The sequence below is a fragment of the Setaria viridis genome, chromosome 5, assembly GCF_005286985.2.
Source record: "Setaria viridis chromosome 5, Setaria_viridis_v4.0, whole genome shotgun sequence".
In the NCBI taxonomy this organism is placed as follows: domain Eukaryota; kingdom Viridiplantae; phylum Streptophyta; class Magnoliopsida; order Poales; family Poaceae; genus Setaria; species Setaria viridis.
The window spans coordinates 42,204,765-42,219,428 of record NC_048267.2 but is presented as its reverse complement, the minus strand read 5'-3'; the positions used below and the strand labels follow the sequence as shown (position 1 = coordinate 42,219,428).

At 43.7% G+C, this 14,664-nt stretch overlaps 1 protein-coding gene across 1 annotated transcript; it reads right to left on the bottom strand.

The window, feature by feature from the left end:
* Window positions 1-11,945: 11,945 nt before the first annotated feature.
* Window positions 11,946-14,572, bottom strand: LOC117858685 (uncharacterized). The gene is made up of 3 exons (XM_034741801.2): window positions 13,302-14,572; window positions 12,981-13,170; window positions 11,946-12,436 (listed from the first exon to the last, which is right to left on the bottom strand). Exons 1-3 carry the CDS (start codon window positions 13,401-13,403, stop codon window positions 11,946-11,948), a joined length of 783 nt encoding a protein of 260 aa, XP_034597692.1. The 5' UTR covers window positions 13,404-14,572.
* Window positions 14,573-14,664: the final 92 nt, after the last annotated feature.

Sequence of the window (14,664 nt, the reverse complement as noted above, 5' to 3'; positions counted from 1 at the left end):
CCGGGAACACGTGCTCGATGAGTATGTCAATTGACTTATCAGAGTTGTACTCAATGGCAATGTCATCGGAGAGCTGTACATAATCATTGGTGTATGTTTCTTCAATCCCATTGCCAATCCTTAGCAGAAAATTAGAGTACCAACTATCACTTTGTGCTCTCATGTTCTGATGCAGTCATATCATCCATACCTTGTCCCATATATATGAGCGCTGCAGTGTCGCATCAGTGATCTGGGCTCTTATCCCGCGAGGTACAACAGGAAGAACCTGTCTAAAGTCTCCTCCAAACACCATAACAAGGTTCAGTACAACCCATTATATCTTGCGATGATCTATCAAGCGTCTCGACTACTTGTCTTCGAGTCATGGCAACTTCATCCCATATAATCAAAGAAGCTATATGCAACAATGCAGCTGTACCACTTTGTTTCGTAAAGTTGCATACAGAATTATCACCGAGTTTGATGGGGATTTTGAACCTAGAGTGTGCAGTATGACCACCTGGCATGATAGAGGCTGCAATACCAGATGTCGCGGTAGCAATTGCAATAAGATCCATGGAGCGCACCTTAGGGCACTCCCAATGGGAGAAACCATTGTAGTTTCCATAGTCTAGGATATTGTATCAAGAAATCATCCTTCACAATGTATTTTTTTTATCTATAGTCTAAACCAAAATCCAATCAATCATTCTCCCTTCTAGTACCAGATCCTCTATGCATCATGTAAAGGAGCTCGAGTGACGGGTAGCAGCGGTGCAAGCGCAAAGGATCCGGCGGTAAGCAAGAAGAAACTACTTGTGTCGTTGTCAAGATCAGCGGATCAAGACTAAGACTAGTAAATTTCTTTTATGCGCGTAAGGCTTCGGATGGTGGCGTGGGAGACACGGGGTTTAGACTGGTTCGGGCAAGGAAGAGCCCTACGTCCAGTATCGGGAGCTGCTCGTGTTGCCCACGCGGGGTCTGTAGTAGGGGTTACAGGAGGGCGAGAGAGGGAGCTGATCCCAAGTCCCTTGGGTGTGCACTGATGCTCTAAAGGGGAGTGTGTGTGTTCTGTTGGCTTGAGAGAGTCCCCTGTCTCAGGGTCCCCGGTTCTCCTTTTATAGCGCAAGGAGGCCACCGGGGTTACAAGCGAGACTGGGTATGAGGAGAAGTAAAAGAGATAATCTAATTTAAGTAAAATACAACATAAGGAGAGAGACCAAGTTCCCGGGTCGCCGGCCTCCTCCCAGCCTTCGGCTCCTGTCAGCGCGTCCACCGAAAGAGGGCGGCTGCCTTCGGATCCTGTCGATCCTCTCCTTGGTAAATGTCGTCGCCAGGCACGATGATGGTGTTCGGTCGTGGCATCTGTGCCCGTTAGGGGAGGCGGCTGATCCCGCTATCTCGTTGATGGCCCATGGGACGCGGACGTTGCGTCCCTGTCGCCGGATGCGCAGGGCGCGAGGACGGGCGGGACTTCCTCCTGTGCCGGGCGGCGTAGGCCATGAGTGCCCTGTAGTGAATCGGAGGGAGCCACGACCACTGTAGCCTGCATCGCACGGTCGCGCATGGGTACTTGTGGCAGGTCGCGTCGGGGGCGCGGGCGCCTTTCTGCGCGCCAGAGCCACGGCGCATTTATGGCAAGGTCAACAGGGGGACCCACGAGATCCGCGCCCTGATCTTCCATTTTGCGCCCGAGGCGGATATTTGTCTTGCGGGCTCGGATGAGTCCGACCCCCTGCGCCCTAGGTCGGGCGAGGCGGAGTCTTGCGGCGGGGGTTCGGGTGCTCCCGACCCTAGGCCCCTGGGTCGGGCGAGGCAGAGTCTTGCGGCGGGGGGTCGGGTGCTCCCGACCCTAGGCCCCTGGGTCGGGCGAGGCGGAGTTTGGTCATCAAGGGATCGGGAGCGTCCGACCCCGAGGCACTGGGTGGACGAGGCGGAGCGGGGCTCTCCCCTCTCATGTTGGGCCGATGGCAATCTTTATTACCTCAGGTGGGCCTGGGCCTTTATGATCGTTATTTTAATGGGCTTTAAGGGGTCGTTAATATTTCCCCCCCCCCCAACTTGGGTCTCCCCAATGCATATTCGCTGGTTCCTTAGCCTATCGGTGTGCGTGAGGACTTGGTTTCCTCTCCAGGAAATGGTTTCTCTCTCTCTCCATAATAAATCTACTGCCACATCAATAAATTGCTTAGTTGGCATGACAATTAAAAGGGATAGAAACTATCATCAATGTCCCATTGGGACTGCCCTTAGCAAGCAATGCCCTATACAAGTATGTCTTGCCGGTTCCACCAGGACTATCAACAAAGAATACCTTGCCTCGGTTAGTAACCACGTGATCTAATATTTCATTGAAACCAACCCTCCGTTCCGCATTCAACGTGTCTATAATTTCCGGATCCTCTTCTTTGAAACCAATTTTTCTTTCCTCTATCAGCTCTCTATAGTAGTCTCTTGACTTGTCATTTGTTGTTATTTGCCAAAGAAAATATTAAGAAATGGTTATATGGAGATAAATGTAACTAACAAACAAGTAAAAATTACATACATTGTTTTTAGATGGAATGCACATATAGTTTGAAATTTCAACGGTAAATGGTATCGTTAATATACAATGCATCACGTCCTAACGCAATCAGTAACGTGTGGTGCAACTATATAATGTTTACAAAGTATATACGAGCAATAACGGAAAAAGTTAGCGTGTCTATTAGGTAGGACACACGGTGTTTTATCTACATATCACTTTACAAGTTCAGGTGTGCAAATCTGTTTGAACGTTGTAATACTAATTTCTTATCAAGGCAACCATCTAATAACTCACCATAGCCATAGCACTATGAAGATCCACTCATCTATTATACAATATCAACGGCTACCAGATCCACACCTCGTGTAAGATGCTACAGTTTCAGCAAGACAACAGAAAGGGTTCAGTTTGAAATAATAAATTTTAAAAAAAAGACAACAAAAATATGTCACTTAGTTTTTTTATTAGGACCACTACATATAGAGCTAACCGCGTGCGATTAAAGACAACAAACAATTTATACTACGTGCTTATGAAACTACGAAAATTGTGCATTATTTATATGAAAGTAAACCTTATCATATCTAAAAGAAAACTAAAGTGACACACAGAATGCGCACAATGCTAATATAGTTACCACGATTAAAAACACAAACAATATCTTAAACTTTATAAATTATTTCCATGCACTCATCATTCGAACTCTAATGGCATCATCAAGTATAAATAAAAATCAACACGAATATCCAAATAATGCCAAACAATCTAACCTGACTCATCAAGCTCAGGAACCATAGCTCTTTATGTCCTTGCCGATCGAACGGACGATATCCGCTATGTCTCTAAGCACGAGTTGAAGAACCAATCTGGAACTCCCATGAGTTCGACAATAGTCTTCAGCCATAGATTCGAAGTGCTTGTCCCAAAGTCCACGGATATTGTTGTACTCACAAAATACGATAAAGTGGCAAACAATCTTCTCAAAGCACAAGGCATTTTAAATGACATAGCTTCAGTCAGTGCATCATCCAGAGACTTATCAGACTCCACAAGGTCTAGCACCTCACAAGGTTTTCTGAAAGTCGAACTTAGCATACCACGCACAGTGCGAAGTGCAGCAAATGAAGTTGCTCCTCTAACATGGTTTAGGAGAACTCGTAGGTAGTACTTATCACCTTCCGCGGGGTGTGCATAAACAAGCCTTCCAATCTGAAAGCGTTTATTCTTCCTAGGTTTCCAGTGTTTTTCAGATTTGATCCACCTAAAATGCTATGGAAACTCCCTGGACACCTAAACTTGGGTGCATTAGGATCTTCTCTGTTCATCATGAAATACTCTGTAAGCATTGACCGTTGTGACTGTGAACGCTGCGCTACTTCTTCAAGGTTGTTGGTCTCATTGAATGGACCCATGTGCATACCGGGCATATGCACCTGCATTTACAGAACAGGGGGTGACAAAGTACGTTGGAAAACGACACCGGCCATCCACCTTTTCCTGATAAAAACCTTATATCCATCTTGATGCCTTCTATAAACAGGATATGCATCCTTTCCTTGTTGAGTGGCATCACAAAACTGGCGTGGATAATTGAAACGACATTGGCCATCCACCATGCATGCACAATGCGGGTTGAGAGTTCCACAAGAGCCATGCATCATGTGTGTGCAGACAAGTCGATGGATGACTGGATATTTCTATTCATTAGGAAGCTCCGCTGATATATTCTTATCAAAATCATTAGGCCCGCTCAGCTTAGCACTCTTGTCCATAATTAGCAAAAAAAATGCTCATGCGGCAAACCCCTCTTCCGAAACTCAGTGACATGTGCCCAAGCAGCCACCTTTCCAAAGTGTCCCTTATTGATCAAGAAATCATGAAGGTCAAGTAGTTTCGCATGATACACCCTTGCAACAATATCAGGTCTGTCTTGTGGTGTTTGTCCTGGCAACAACTTTTCCATAATCTCTGGCCAGTAAGGATTGCAAGTCATTGTCACAAAGTAATCTGGGCGACCATAGCCTACAACTAAGGCCATTGCATCCATGAACCTTGCACGGACATCGCGGACATCGCGGTCACTTCCAGGAAAATTCTTAGTCAGCACAATTCATTTACCAGCCTTTAAAGCATCCACCTCTCCAAAAGCAAGGGTGTCAAGGATGCCCTGTTTTAAATTAATTAATTAATTAATGTAAGAAACATTGATAATGGATACAACCCTAATGTAAATTCAAATGCATTGATAGAAAGCACATTAACAATGATAAATGGTTTTTCAAACCTGATACAGATCCACCCGTATAATCTTCTGGTGGTCTGGATTAGAGTACCAATCCAAGCTCATGGATCCAATCTTTATATAGATATCAACAATCCACTGTTGGAATAGATGTCCTCCATAGACAAATATGTTAAACACCCCATCACGTATTTGCATGATATAACAGTAATACTCCTGCGCACTCACATGCAGTCGTGACCCTGAGTTACCTATACACGTATGACATTTGCAAAAAAAAAAAGTTAAAACACATATATCATTTAAAATGACACATTTGATAAAATTATAGCAAAAAATACAATGTAAAAACATATACACACACCTCCATCATCGTCGTCACTGTCCCTATAGCCACCATCATTCTCTCCATCAATCTCTTCTTGTGATTTTTTGCATGTATCTGTATCAATCTCTCCATAATTATCTGTATCAATCACTTGTGATTAGATACATGTATGTTATAAAAATTGTGAGCATGATAAATCTAACTCAACAAATTTAAAACGGAACCTTTTTCGGCACCACCACCAACAATTCTAGATGGCATTCTTTTATATCTATCAACTTGTGTAGTTTCAACTCTTGTACATGAAGATTGACCCTTATCTTTCAGCAATCCACCATTTGTATCTGCAAGAAAAGTGCAATAAATAAATCACGTTACAGCCGGTAGATATCATAATTGCATAGTGAGCTTGCACATACCTAGCTTGTTACACTTAGTGTACTTTCTCCTTTTCCTTGGAAAACGCACCACCGGTATTTCTTCCAACAATATCTTTTATCCTCCCAACCGGTTTCTCCTCCAGGATAAAAAGAGGTTAAGCCAACGGATCATAGCAGACATGGTATGCTTTTATAAATTGTGCATGACCTGAGTTTGCATGTACCATTATACTCCTTTGAAATTTATGCTGCTCGTCTGATCCATCCTGCCAAATGGTGGCCACCTGATCCATTGCTGGTGAATTAAATCTCCTATGGTCCACGAAAATGCTCGTATTCAATTCAATCTTGTATTCATCAAGGTTTGGCACCTGACCTAGATGTCGGAATGTATGGACATATGGATTGTTATTCTGTATCTGTATATCCAAAACGGTTCTAATCAAATTGGCATCAAGATGAGGAGACCTCCGTGCTCTGTGTGCCATAGTATCATCCGTATCATAAAAATACAGCTGCATATGCCTTGGACCCTTCGCACTGGGCTTTAATTGATCTAGCTTGTGATATATCTGACCATGTACCTTGAAAGTATAAACACCCATACATGCGAAAAGAATGAAACTTTGAGGTACGAGTCAAACTAAAGGTGTTTCAATTATTATTGTAGCTTGCAAAACAATACCAGCAGCAGTGGCGAGATGACGATCGACAGAGGCGCCAAAGCTAGTGAATGAGAAGTGTGAGTTGAAATATCGAATATTCTTTCTAAAATACAGTGCATCCTTGTCTGCCTAGCTTGTGAACAAGCGACGAAGCTCAATGGGGACATCTGGAATATATATATTCACCTTCCCCTTCCTACAACAAAAACTATCTCCTTCACCCGGAAACTTTACCTTCCAAAGCAACCGTTGGATCTTCTGGTTCCCAAATTCCAGGATCCACTTGCTCTACGTTGTTTGAACCACTATTCATCCCTGATTGAATCAATATTATTTTGTTAGTGTGACAGTCACATAAAGTGTCATAAAAACTTATTAATTACAAGTGGAAAAGCCAACCATTGATAACCCATCTTGTTTTAGAATGTGTTAATATTTCTGCTGCGACAGACTGCACGGATCCAAACACTGGAGCTTGAGAAGCCAAAGCTGCATATATGAAAGCATTATAATCAGCACAGCCCCATTAATAATGTCATTATACGTGGTGTACCTTCATTAGACATGTTCTTGCATCTCCAACCCTCATTATTTTTTAATATCTTCTCTTCTCTTACCAAGCCTGACAGGTTTGCTTATCTCTTACTCTCTCCATCCCTCTTTAGCTCTATTTGAGACACCTCCTCAACACCAACTGTATACATATAGTACACAGATGCATTAAAACCAAGAAAAAACATACACATATAATTTACGAAGCTGCAAAGATAAAAAAAACCTGTGACGGGAGTAGTGTTTATCCCAGCAATCCGAGACGAACCACCTATACCAGTCAACCCAGACCATATGGTTCTGACTGGAGGTGACTCGAACACAACACCTGCAACAAGGAAAAAAAATATGAGTAGAGCCTCAATAGCTTATTTAACAGAATTTATTTCATTTATATTTAGTTTCTACGAACCACCGGTACTAGTCAACCCAGAAGGCATGATCTCGAACGCACCTGCAGCAACCACAAAAATATAAGCATAGACCCAATAGCCTACTCAAACTAATTTATTTTCTTCACTGAAGAATTTAATAAACATGGTTGTACATTGTCTTTGTAGAGTCATGTTGGTTGCAGGATCGTTGCCATTCTTACGATGGTAATTTTCTCGGGATTTTGATTTCTTCTCGGCCTTTGATCCTCTGTCATCGTCTTTCTGATCCTTTGTCATCCTAGAATATCTATTCCTTAACTTTTGATTCTCTTTCTCCTTCTGCAGTTCGTCTATAGACACCTCCTTATTAACACCGGCTGGAATGAACAAGTGCAATATTCACTAATATTAAAGACTCAATAGAATAAATGAAAGCATGCAAGGATTCCTTATTATAATACTTGTTGCTGATAATACAGATTCACCAAATAGCGTGTGATCAGATGTTTCACCAAAAAAATCATAAATGGGGTAAATAGTAATATACACTGCACACTATACAGATGTTAAAGTGAATAACAATATTTAACTGAATCTACCTCTCTCATGAAACACCCTTACTTCATCGTCTTCATAATTGTCCGGTACAACATCATCAGGCTCCAAGCAATCCAAGTCTTCCTATTGCACGAATAAAAATATTTTATTGATGGTCCAATAAGCTCGTAATCAATGATACAGACTCAGTGATAGAAAAAAGTTTACCTTCCAACACTATTTCCATGTCATCTGGCTCCCAAATTTCTGATCCAAACTGCTCAACATTTTCAGGACCACTATTATTTCATGACTACAGCAACAACATATTGTCAGCATCAATGACAAATATGATTCTTTGATTGCATAATATTTGCAATCAAAATACCGACCATTGGTAGAACCTCTAGTCCTATGAACAACGCTTGCTTCCGTTACTGCAGATTGCGCGGTTCCAAACACAGGGGCGTGTGAAGGCAAAGTTGCATACACGAAAGCAATAAATACTCCCTATATAGAATTTATCAAATCAGGATTAAAGAAATGCACCTTGTGTTCTTGTTTTCTTTTGTAATCAAGCCTCATCTTTTTTTGAAATTTTATCTTGTTTTGTCATGGAAGACATTTTAGCATATCGCTCCTTTTCTCTAAGCCTCTTATGTTCCTCTGGAGTTGTCATCTCTTGAACATCTACTGGATTGAAAGTTAGTTGAAGCCATATATATAAATGGTGAAATACACAAAACAAAGATAGCACAACAAATAAAGGCATCTTAGATAGTATAACCTTGTAATGATAATGACAAATGTAGATCTCCAGTTAAGGATTGATTGAACACATGTACAGACCCTGACATATGAACCCTTCTGTAAGTATGGTTTCTATGTAGCCATTTGTTCCCACCATCATCTTGGCCAAGCTCTTTAAGTAATTCTGTGCATACAAGTAATGTCAAAATATCATGTCTGTAGCATTTGAAAGCTATTTGAAATATCATATTTAAAAAAATAATACCTCTACGAGATAAACATGGTGGTGACCCTGTGACTGCGCTTGGAAACTGAGGTCCATTACATGGACCTGATCCGATTTTGTTGGTTCTGTCACAAAATGACGTGGTGTTCAAGGATAATGGTGTACCTTCTAAGTGTTGTGGTGGCTTGATTGTTTTGCTTTTAGCCTTCCTACGATAGTAACCTTCCCTGACCTTTGCACGCATCTTCTCCTTTTCCTCCTCTAGCAAACTGGCATATTTATCTCTTCTCTTTTGCTTTTTTAAGTTCTGTCGGATCAACATTTTCATTTTCTTCATGAACTGCAAGTTTGAAACTGAAATGATGAGCAGGCAAAAACCAAAAGTAATCTGAGATGAAAAGAAAAGATATATACCATGCTCCGCGCCAACAACTGTCTTCTATTGCCAAATAAGGCTGGCCAAACTCTATTCTTGACCTCTTACGACCACGTCCAGATCCAGGGTCAATTGTGTTTGTCACATCATAAGTGGATAATGATGATCCATCAGTTATGAATAGCTAAAAAAACTCCTGCGAGATGAGAGGGATTAGACCTTATCGATCTACCTGCGAGGAGCGCAAAACATTACCTAGACGTCAAACTAAGCATGTGCATGGTAATAAGAGAATTCGGTGCCGATCTTTTTATCGATCCAGGCGGATTTGAGGCGAATATTCCCCTCAGTACCGCCAAGTTCAGCTTGTTCCCAGAACGACCAAAAAATAAAAAGAGATTGATTCAAACATGGCTCAAGCATTACCAGACGAGTAGACGACATCCCAGCCTTGAGAAAGAGGGAGAAAGGCCGAAGTCCACGACAGGAGCGAACTGTAGCCGGTACACAGCACTTACCACTGGAGTACTACGCGTTGAGGTGACCGGAACCCGTCATCCATCAGGCCTCTAGCCCTCTACAATGCTTGCTGTGGCAGTGCCACCACACAGCGGGTTGAAGAAAGGAGGACAGGGCAGCAACCTGACAGGCCCTGCAGGGCGCAGAGCGCGCAGGTGGGTCGGTTAAAAACCTCCGTCTCCATGGAGGCATGGAGCCCCGTGCGCCGGACCGGACCGAACCGGACCGGAGGCAGCGTGTCCGGCGACAGGGTGGCATCGCTGTTACGGCGCCCTGCCTCCGTCGACCCCGACTCCGACGAGCCTAGGCAACGTGCTAAAGTTTGTTTGGATATATTAGTCTGTCAACCCGTACTACCGCACACGCTAATATTTTTAGAAGCTATTGTATATAAAAGTTATTTAAAAATTAAATTCTTAGCTAATAATCAAAATTGTTTACCTACTACTCTCTTATTTTTCCAATACTTCAACATAATAATTATATAAATATATACCTATCTTTGTAAAGTTGTGATTGCTTTTTAATCAATAATTACTCTATGTACTTTTTCATCCATATTCATACTTTTTCTATTTTGTATCACACCTCCAATCCTTCATACATTATGTTTAGCATACAAATCAATATTTTTCATCAATTTCTCACATACATGTATAAATGGTCTAAATGGTGGCACTCATCATGTGTATATACTTTAACTTAGTATTTTTATATTAACAATGACATAAATAGGTAATTTAGAATCATATATTAATTTACTTTTTGACATTTCTGTATGATGCACATGAAGATAATTAGATTAAGATTTAGGTGTTTACTTTAGGTTATTTTTAATAGTGGGTAACATAGATAAAATTTTAGAATGACATTTTAAGTTATACTTTATAATGATGTGTATTAGTAAATTGGATGAAGATTATGAGGTTACTTTATATTATTTTTTATAATAGCTGAGCTCGGTAATTTAGATATAGGTTTAGAGCTTATTTTTTAATATTTTTACAATGATAGTGGCAGGTAACCTTTTAGAAAATATAATAGATCAATGGCTATGATTATTAGAGTTTACATGATTGGTGTTTGATGTTTTTAATTTTTATGAGAATTTCTCTCTTTTTTCTAGCTTGTCTCGTGGGAACTAATGTGGAGTCTCTAATGGAAAAAATGCAGGGTTACCTCATGTTATTTTTAATAATAGCATGTGTGGGTAATATAGATGCAAAATTTAAAGGGTTACTTAAAAATTTTTAAGTAATAGTGGTAGTCAATTCAGTTGCAAATTAGGGGGTTATTTTAAATATTGTTTATAACGGCATAAGTAGGTAATTTTGATGAAGATTAGGGGTTACTTTAATTAATTTTATATAATGGTAGAGGTGGGTAATTTATATATAGATTTAGGGGGTTACTTTACGCTATTTCATAATGTTATGGGTGGGTAATTTTTAAAAAAATATAATAGATCCAATGGCTATAATGATTTGAATCTATCGATCGATGATCGGATGTTTTGTTTTTTTTGAGAATTTCTAGGATTTCTCTTTTTTTTCTAGAGTGTCCACCTAGGAATCCTAGGTGGCTTCACCTATAGGCTTCAAAAGGAGCCTCCAATTAGTAATAGTAAGGTTGAACATAAACTAATTGCAAAACTAATTGCACAGATGAAGTTTAATTCGCGAGACGAATCTATTAAGCCTAATTAGTTCATAATTTGACAATATAGTGCTACAGTAACCATTTGCTAATGATGGATTAATTAAACTTAATACATTCATCTCGTGAATTAGCACAGGGTTCTGCAATTAATTTTATAATTATCTTATTACAATTAGTTTTATAATTAATTTAATTCTCCTAATTAGCATCCGGAACATCCAGGTGTCCCCTTCTACATTGTAGAACCGGTATAAAACAGCCTACCACCACCCTAGTATCAAACAGCCGATAGCAGCTTCCGTGGGTCTGAGCTGCAGTGCAACTTACACACGCACTGTTCAACGGGTCACGTCAGGGAGTCATTGCCTCTGCCTGACCCTTTTTGCGACCCGTACGAATCGCCAGACACGGCGACTGTGCCACCGCTCAGGACATGAGTCCTTTTCGTTTGTGGAGTCCTTTTGCGAAAAGGCGAGCAAAAAAACACAAGACAGGGCTCCTCAGCCGCCTCACAAACACAAATCTCTGCGACTTTCTAGCGTCAGAATCTCTGCGAGATCTTTCCATTCCGTGTGCACACGCGTTGCGATCAGATCAAGCCATCAGGAAATGATAAAAGTTGCATTGCGCTAATCTGTACCGCATTTTGGCCTGATGGCAACACCAAAAACAACCGGTTCCACGCTACGCAAAAACTTGCGGTTCCCTTCCAAAATGCTGCTCCTAGCACTTCTTGCTAGTTTCTACCACTTTCCACTCTAGTCTACACTTCTGACTCACCTCTCTAAAAGAAAAAAAAAGAAAAGAAAACGAGGAAGAAGAGGGCTACGCCCACATGGAGCCAGCTTGGCCTCGGCAGCCGTCCACATCAGCGCCGGAGCCGGACAGCTCCATGGAGAGGCCGCCCGCGCCTGACCTCCGGGGCCCGTCGCCGAGCTCCTTCCCCATCGCCACCGACCACCGGGCCATCGCCACCTCCGGGGCCCCGCCGGGCAGCGCCACGTCGCGGGGGAGCCACTTGGCCTGCATGTACCCGGACCGCCGCCACGGCGGGACGTGCAGGCCGCTCTCCCGCAGCGACCGCTGCGCCGCCGCGCAGAGCAGGGACACCGCCTTCCGGAGCCTCGCGCGCGGGCCCACGAACACCGCCGGCAGCCGGGACCAGAGGTGCGCGTACCATGGCGCCGGCCTGGCGAGCTGGAACTGGGCCCGGAAGTCGATGTCGACGACTAGCCTGCTGGAGCCGGAGGTGGTGGCCGCGCCCGCGCCGCCGCCGTCCTCCCCCGCCACGGCGACGTCGATGTACTCGTAATCGCCTGCAGAAAACATTGATCATTTGCAGCGAACTTTTCTGACGGATAATCACGACCAAGCATTGACGAACTAGTAATCGAGTGCGGCACTCATGCGTGCGGACAAGAAAGGACCAATGCTAAATGGTGGCATTGATCATTTGCAGAGCCATGCACGTACTAGACAGCCAGAAGTAGAACAGTTTGGGAGATTTACTGTTTCCTAGAAAGAAAAGCGAAAAAAAAAAGAGAGGAAGGGGCAAGCAAAATGAAGCAGTAATTCAGTCAGGTAAATCACATGGGGCTTCATGCAGAGAATGGTAAATTTGGGGAATATTTCCATACCAAAAGAAGAAATATGCTGTTCCATGGCAGCATTTTTGGCAGGCAACCCACCCCAGTTTTAGAAGCTTATCAGAGCAGCAAGCAAGGACATAAATGGTAAAAAGAATAGGAGACAAGGATATACTGTGGGTGCTATCACCAATTGTCCAATTCACCATAGCACTTTAAGAAAACAACTTGGCATTAGCCTTTATACACTCTCTCTGATGGTACATTAGATTACCTCCGGGGTGCTCCGTTGTGGCGACCCAAGAAGACCTGCAGAGGGATGCATCGTAGCCGTCCTTCCTGAGCCTCATCATCAGCCTCCTCTTCAAGCTGCTCCTCTTCCTCTCCTCCCCCATCTCTCTCACGTGCTTCATGGCCCTCTCATGTATCTCCATCTCCACCTGTGTGCTAGGCTCAACCATAGCCTGGTATGCATGTACATGCAAACAGAGTAATGCATCAAAGATTTGAATCAGCAATGACAAAACAAAAATCCCAAAAAGGAAGGCACATTATTGATCATAAGAGATTGCAAGAACAGATGAACTAATCAAACCTCCAGGATGCGGCTTGGAGTTTGGTGATGCATGGAGATGGCTTCTGGTGACGACGGTGGCTCAAAATCCATCTCGAACATCCTCTCTTCTGAACTGCTCATGATCTAGCTTCAGGAAGCGCCAGCGGAAAAGAGTTCTAGAGCTCAGCAATGGCGGAGAGACGGAGAGAGACTAGTGCATTTATCTAGTGGCCGATGGAGAGTACTTGTACTACTACTGCTACAAGCTACATCCATGTATGAATGTGGTGTGAGTTGGAGCTGCTGGATGACCTCATTACAGAGGAGGGCGGTGGCGGTCGACCGGCCGGGGTAGAGGAACTCGAGGGAGAAAATTTTATGGGATGTGACACGGTGATGGAGACAGACTTGAGTAGAGCTAGACAGCGATGGGTTGTGTGGTCAGTCGGTGCCTCGCAGTGAAGTGATGCAGAAACAGCGCGTGGCTAGTGTTTGTGTAAGCACGGGGGGAATAGATTCACCGGGAATATTCAGCACGAAATCCTGCGTCCCGTTTGAAACTGCACGCTTCTGGAATTGACAAGGAAGGAGTGCACGACGTGTCTGTTGCTGCATTTGCCAGGCATGGTGGCATGGACGGCTAGCATTTCAGCAATTCGTTTTTAATCTTTTCCTGGTATTTTTTGGAGCTGAGAAACCAAACCGATAAGTTCCTGTGGCCAACGAGAACAGCGAGAGCAGTCTGGTGCCTCGGCCTAAGCATCGAGGAAGATTGCCGATGGACTCGAGAGCGGTTAGACTCGTAACACGCCGGGGCATGCTTTTCTCTGATGAGCTGATCCCTGACGCCACTGCTGCTCAGCATTGCTGGCGTCAGAGGATAGCTGTGCACGGCACAGCAAAGCTGTAAGTGATCGGCCCTAATTAATCAGGCGTGGATGCCCTAGACGCTAGACGGGTTACCCTATGGCCTAAGGCTCGCTAGGTGTCCAGATGTACGCCCGCGGCGGGCGCGTCGTGGATCGCAGCATGCAAACGCAGCGTTCATAGGGCGGAAGAATTGGGCGGGCCTCGCTTCAACGCGAGATTCACTCCCACGCCACGCGCGGGCGTGTTTGGCAGCGCGCAGTGAACCAGGTTGGAACCAGACGGGCGGATCCCCAAGGTGCAGAGATGTTGATTAGTAAATTTGCACCTATAATGTTAACTGGATTAGAAGTTTGTTTGGTGGGCTGCACAATAAAACAGGACGAGTTTGCATTGCATTGAGGAATTGGTAGGGTTACCGCATTCTTCCTCCTCCTAGCACGCGTTGCCGCGCCTCCTCCCGCACGCACCGCCGTGCCTCCGGCCACCGCGCGCCGCGCCCTCCTTCCACCACGCCTCCTCCTGCACGCGCCGC

Coding starts and splice junctions, on each gene's coding strand:
- LOC117858685 (XM_034741801.2), bottom strand. CDS start 13,403: ATGAGCAGTTCAGAAGAGAGGATGTTCGAGATGGATTTTGAGCCACCG. Junction 13,171..13,301: donor CTCCAAGCCGCATCCTGGAG/GTTTGATTAGTT, acceptor CATGCATACCAG/GCTATGGTTGAGCCTAGCAC. Junction 12,437..12,980: donor CACAACGGAGCACCCCGGAG/GTAATCTAATGT, acceptor TGTTTTCTGCAG/GCGATTACGAGTACATCGAC.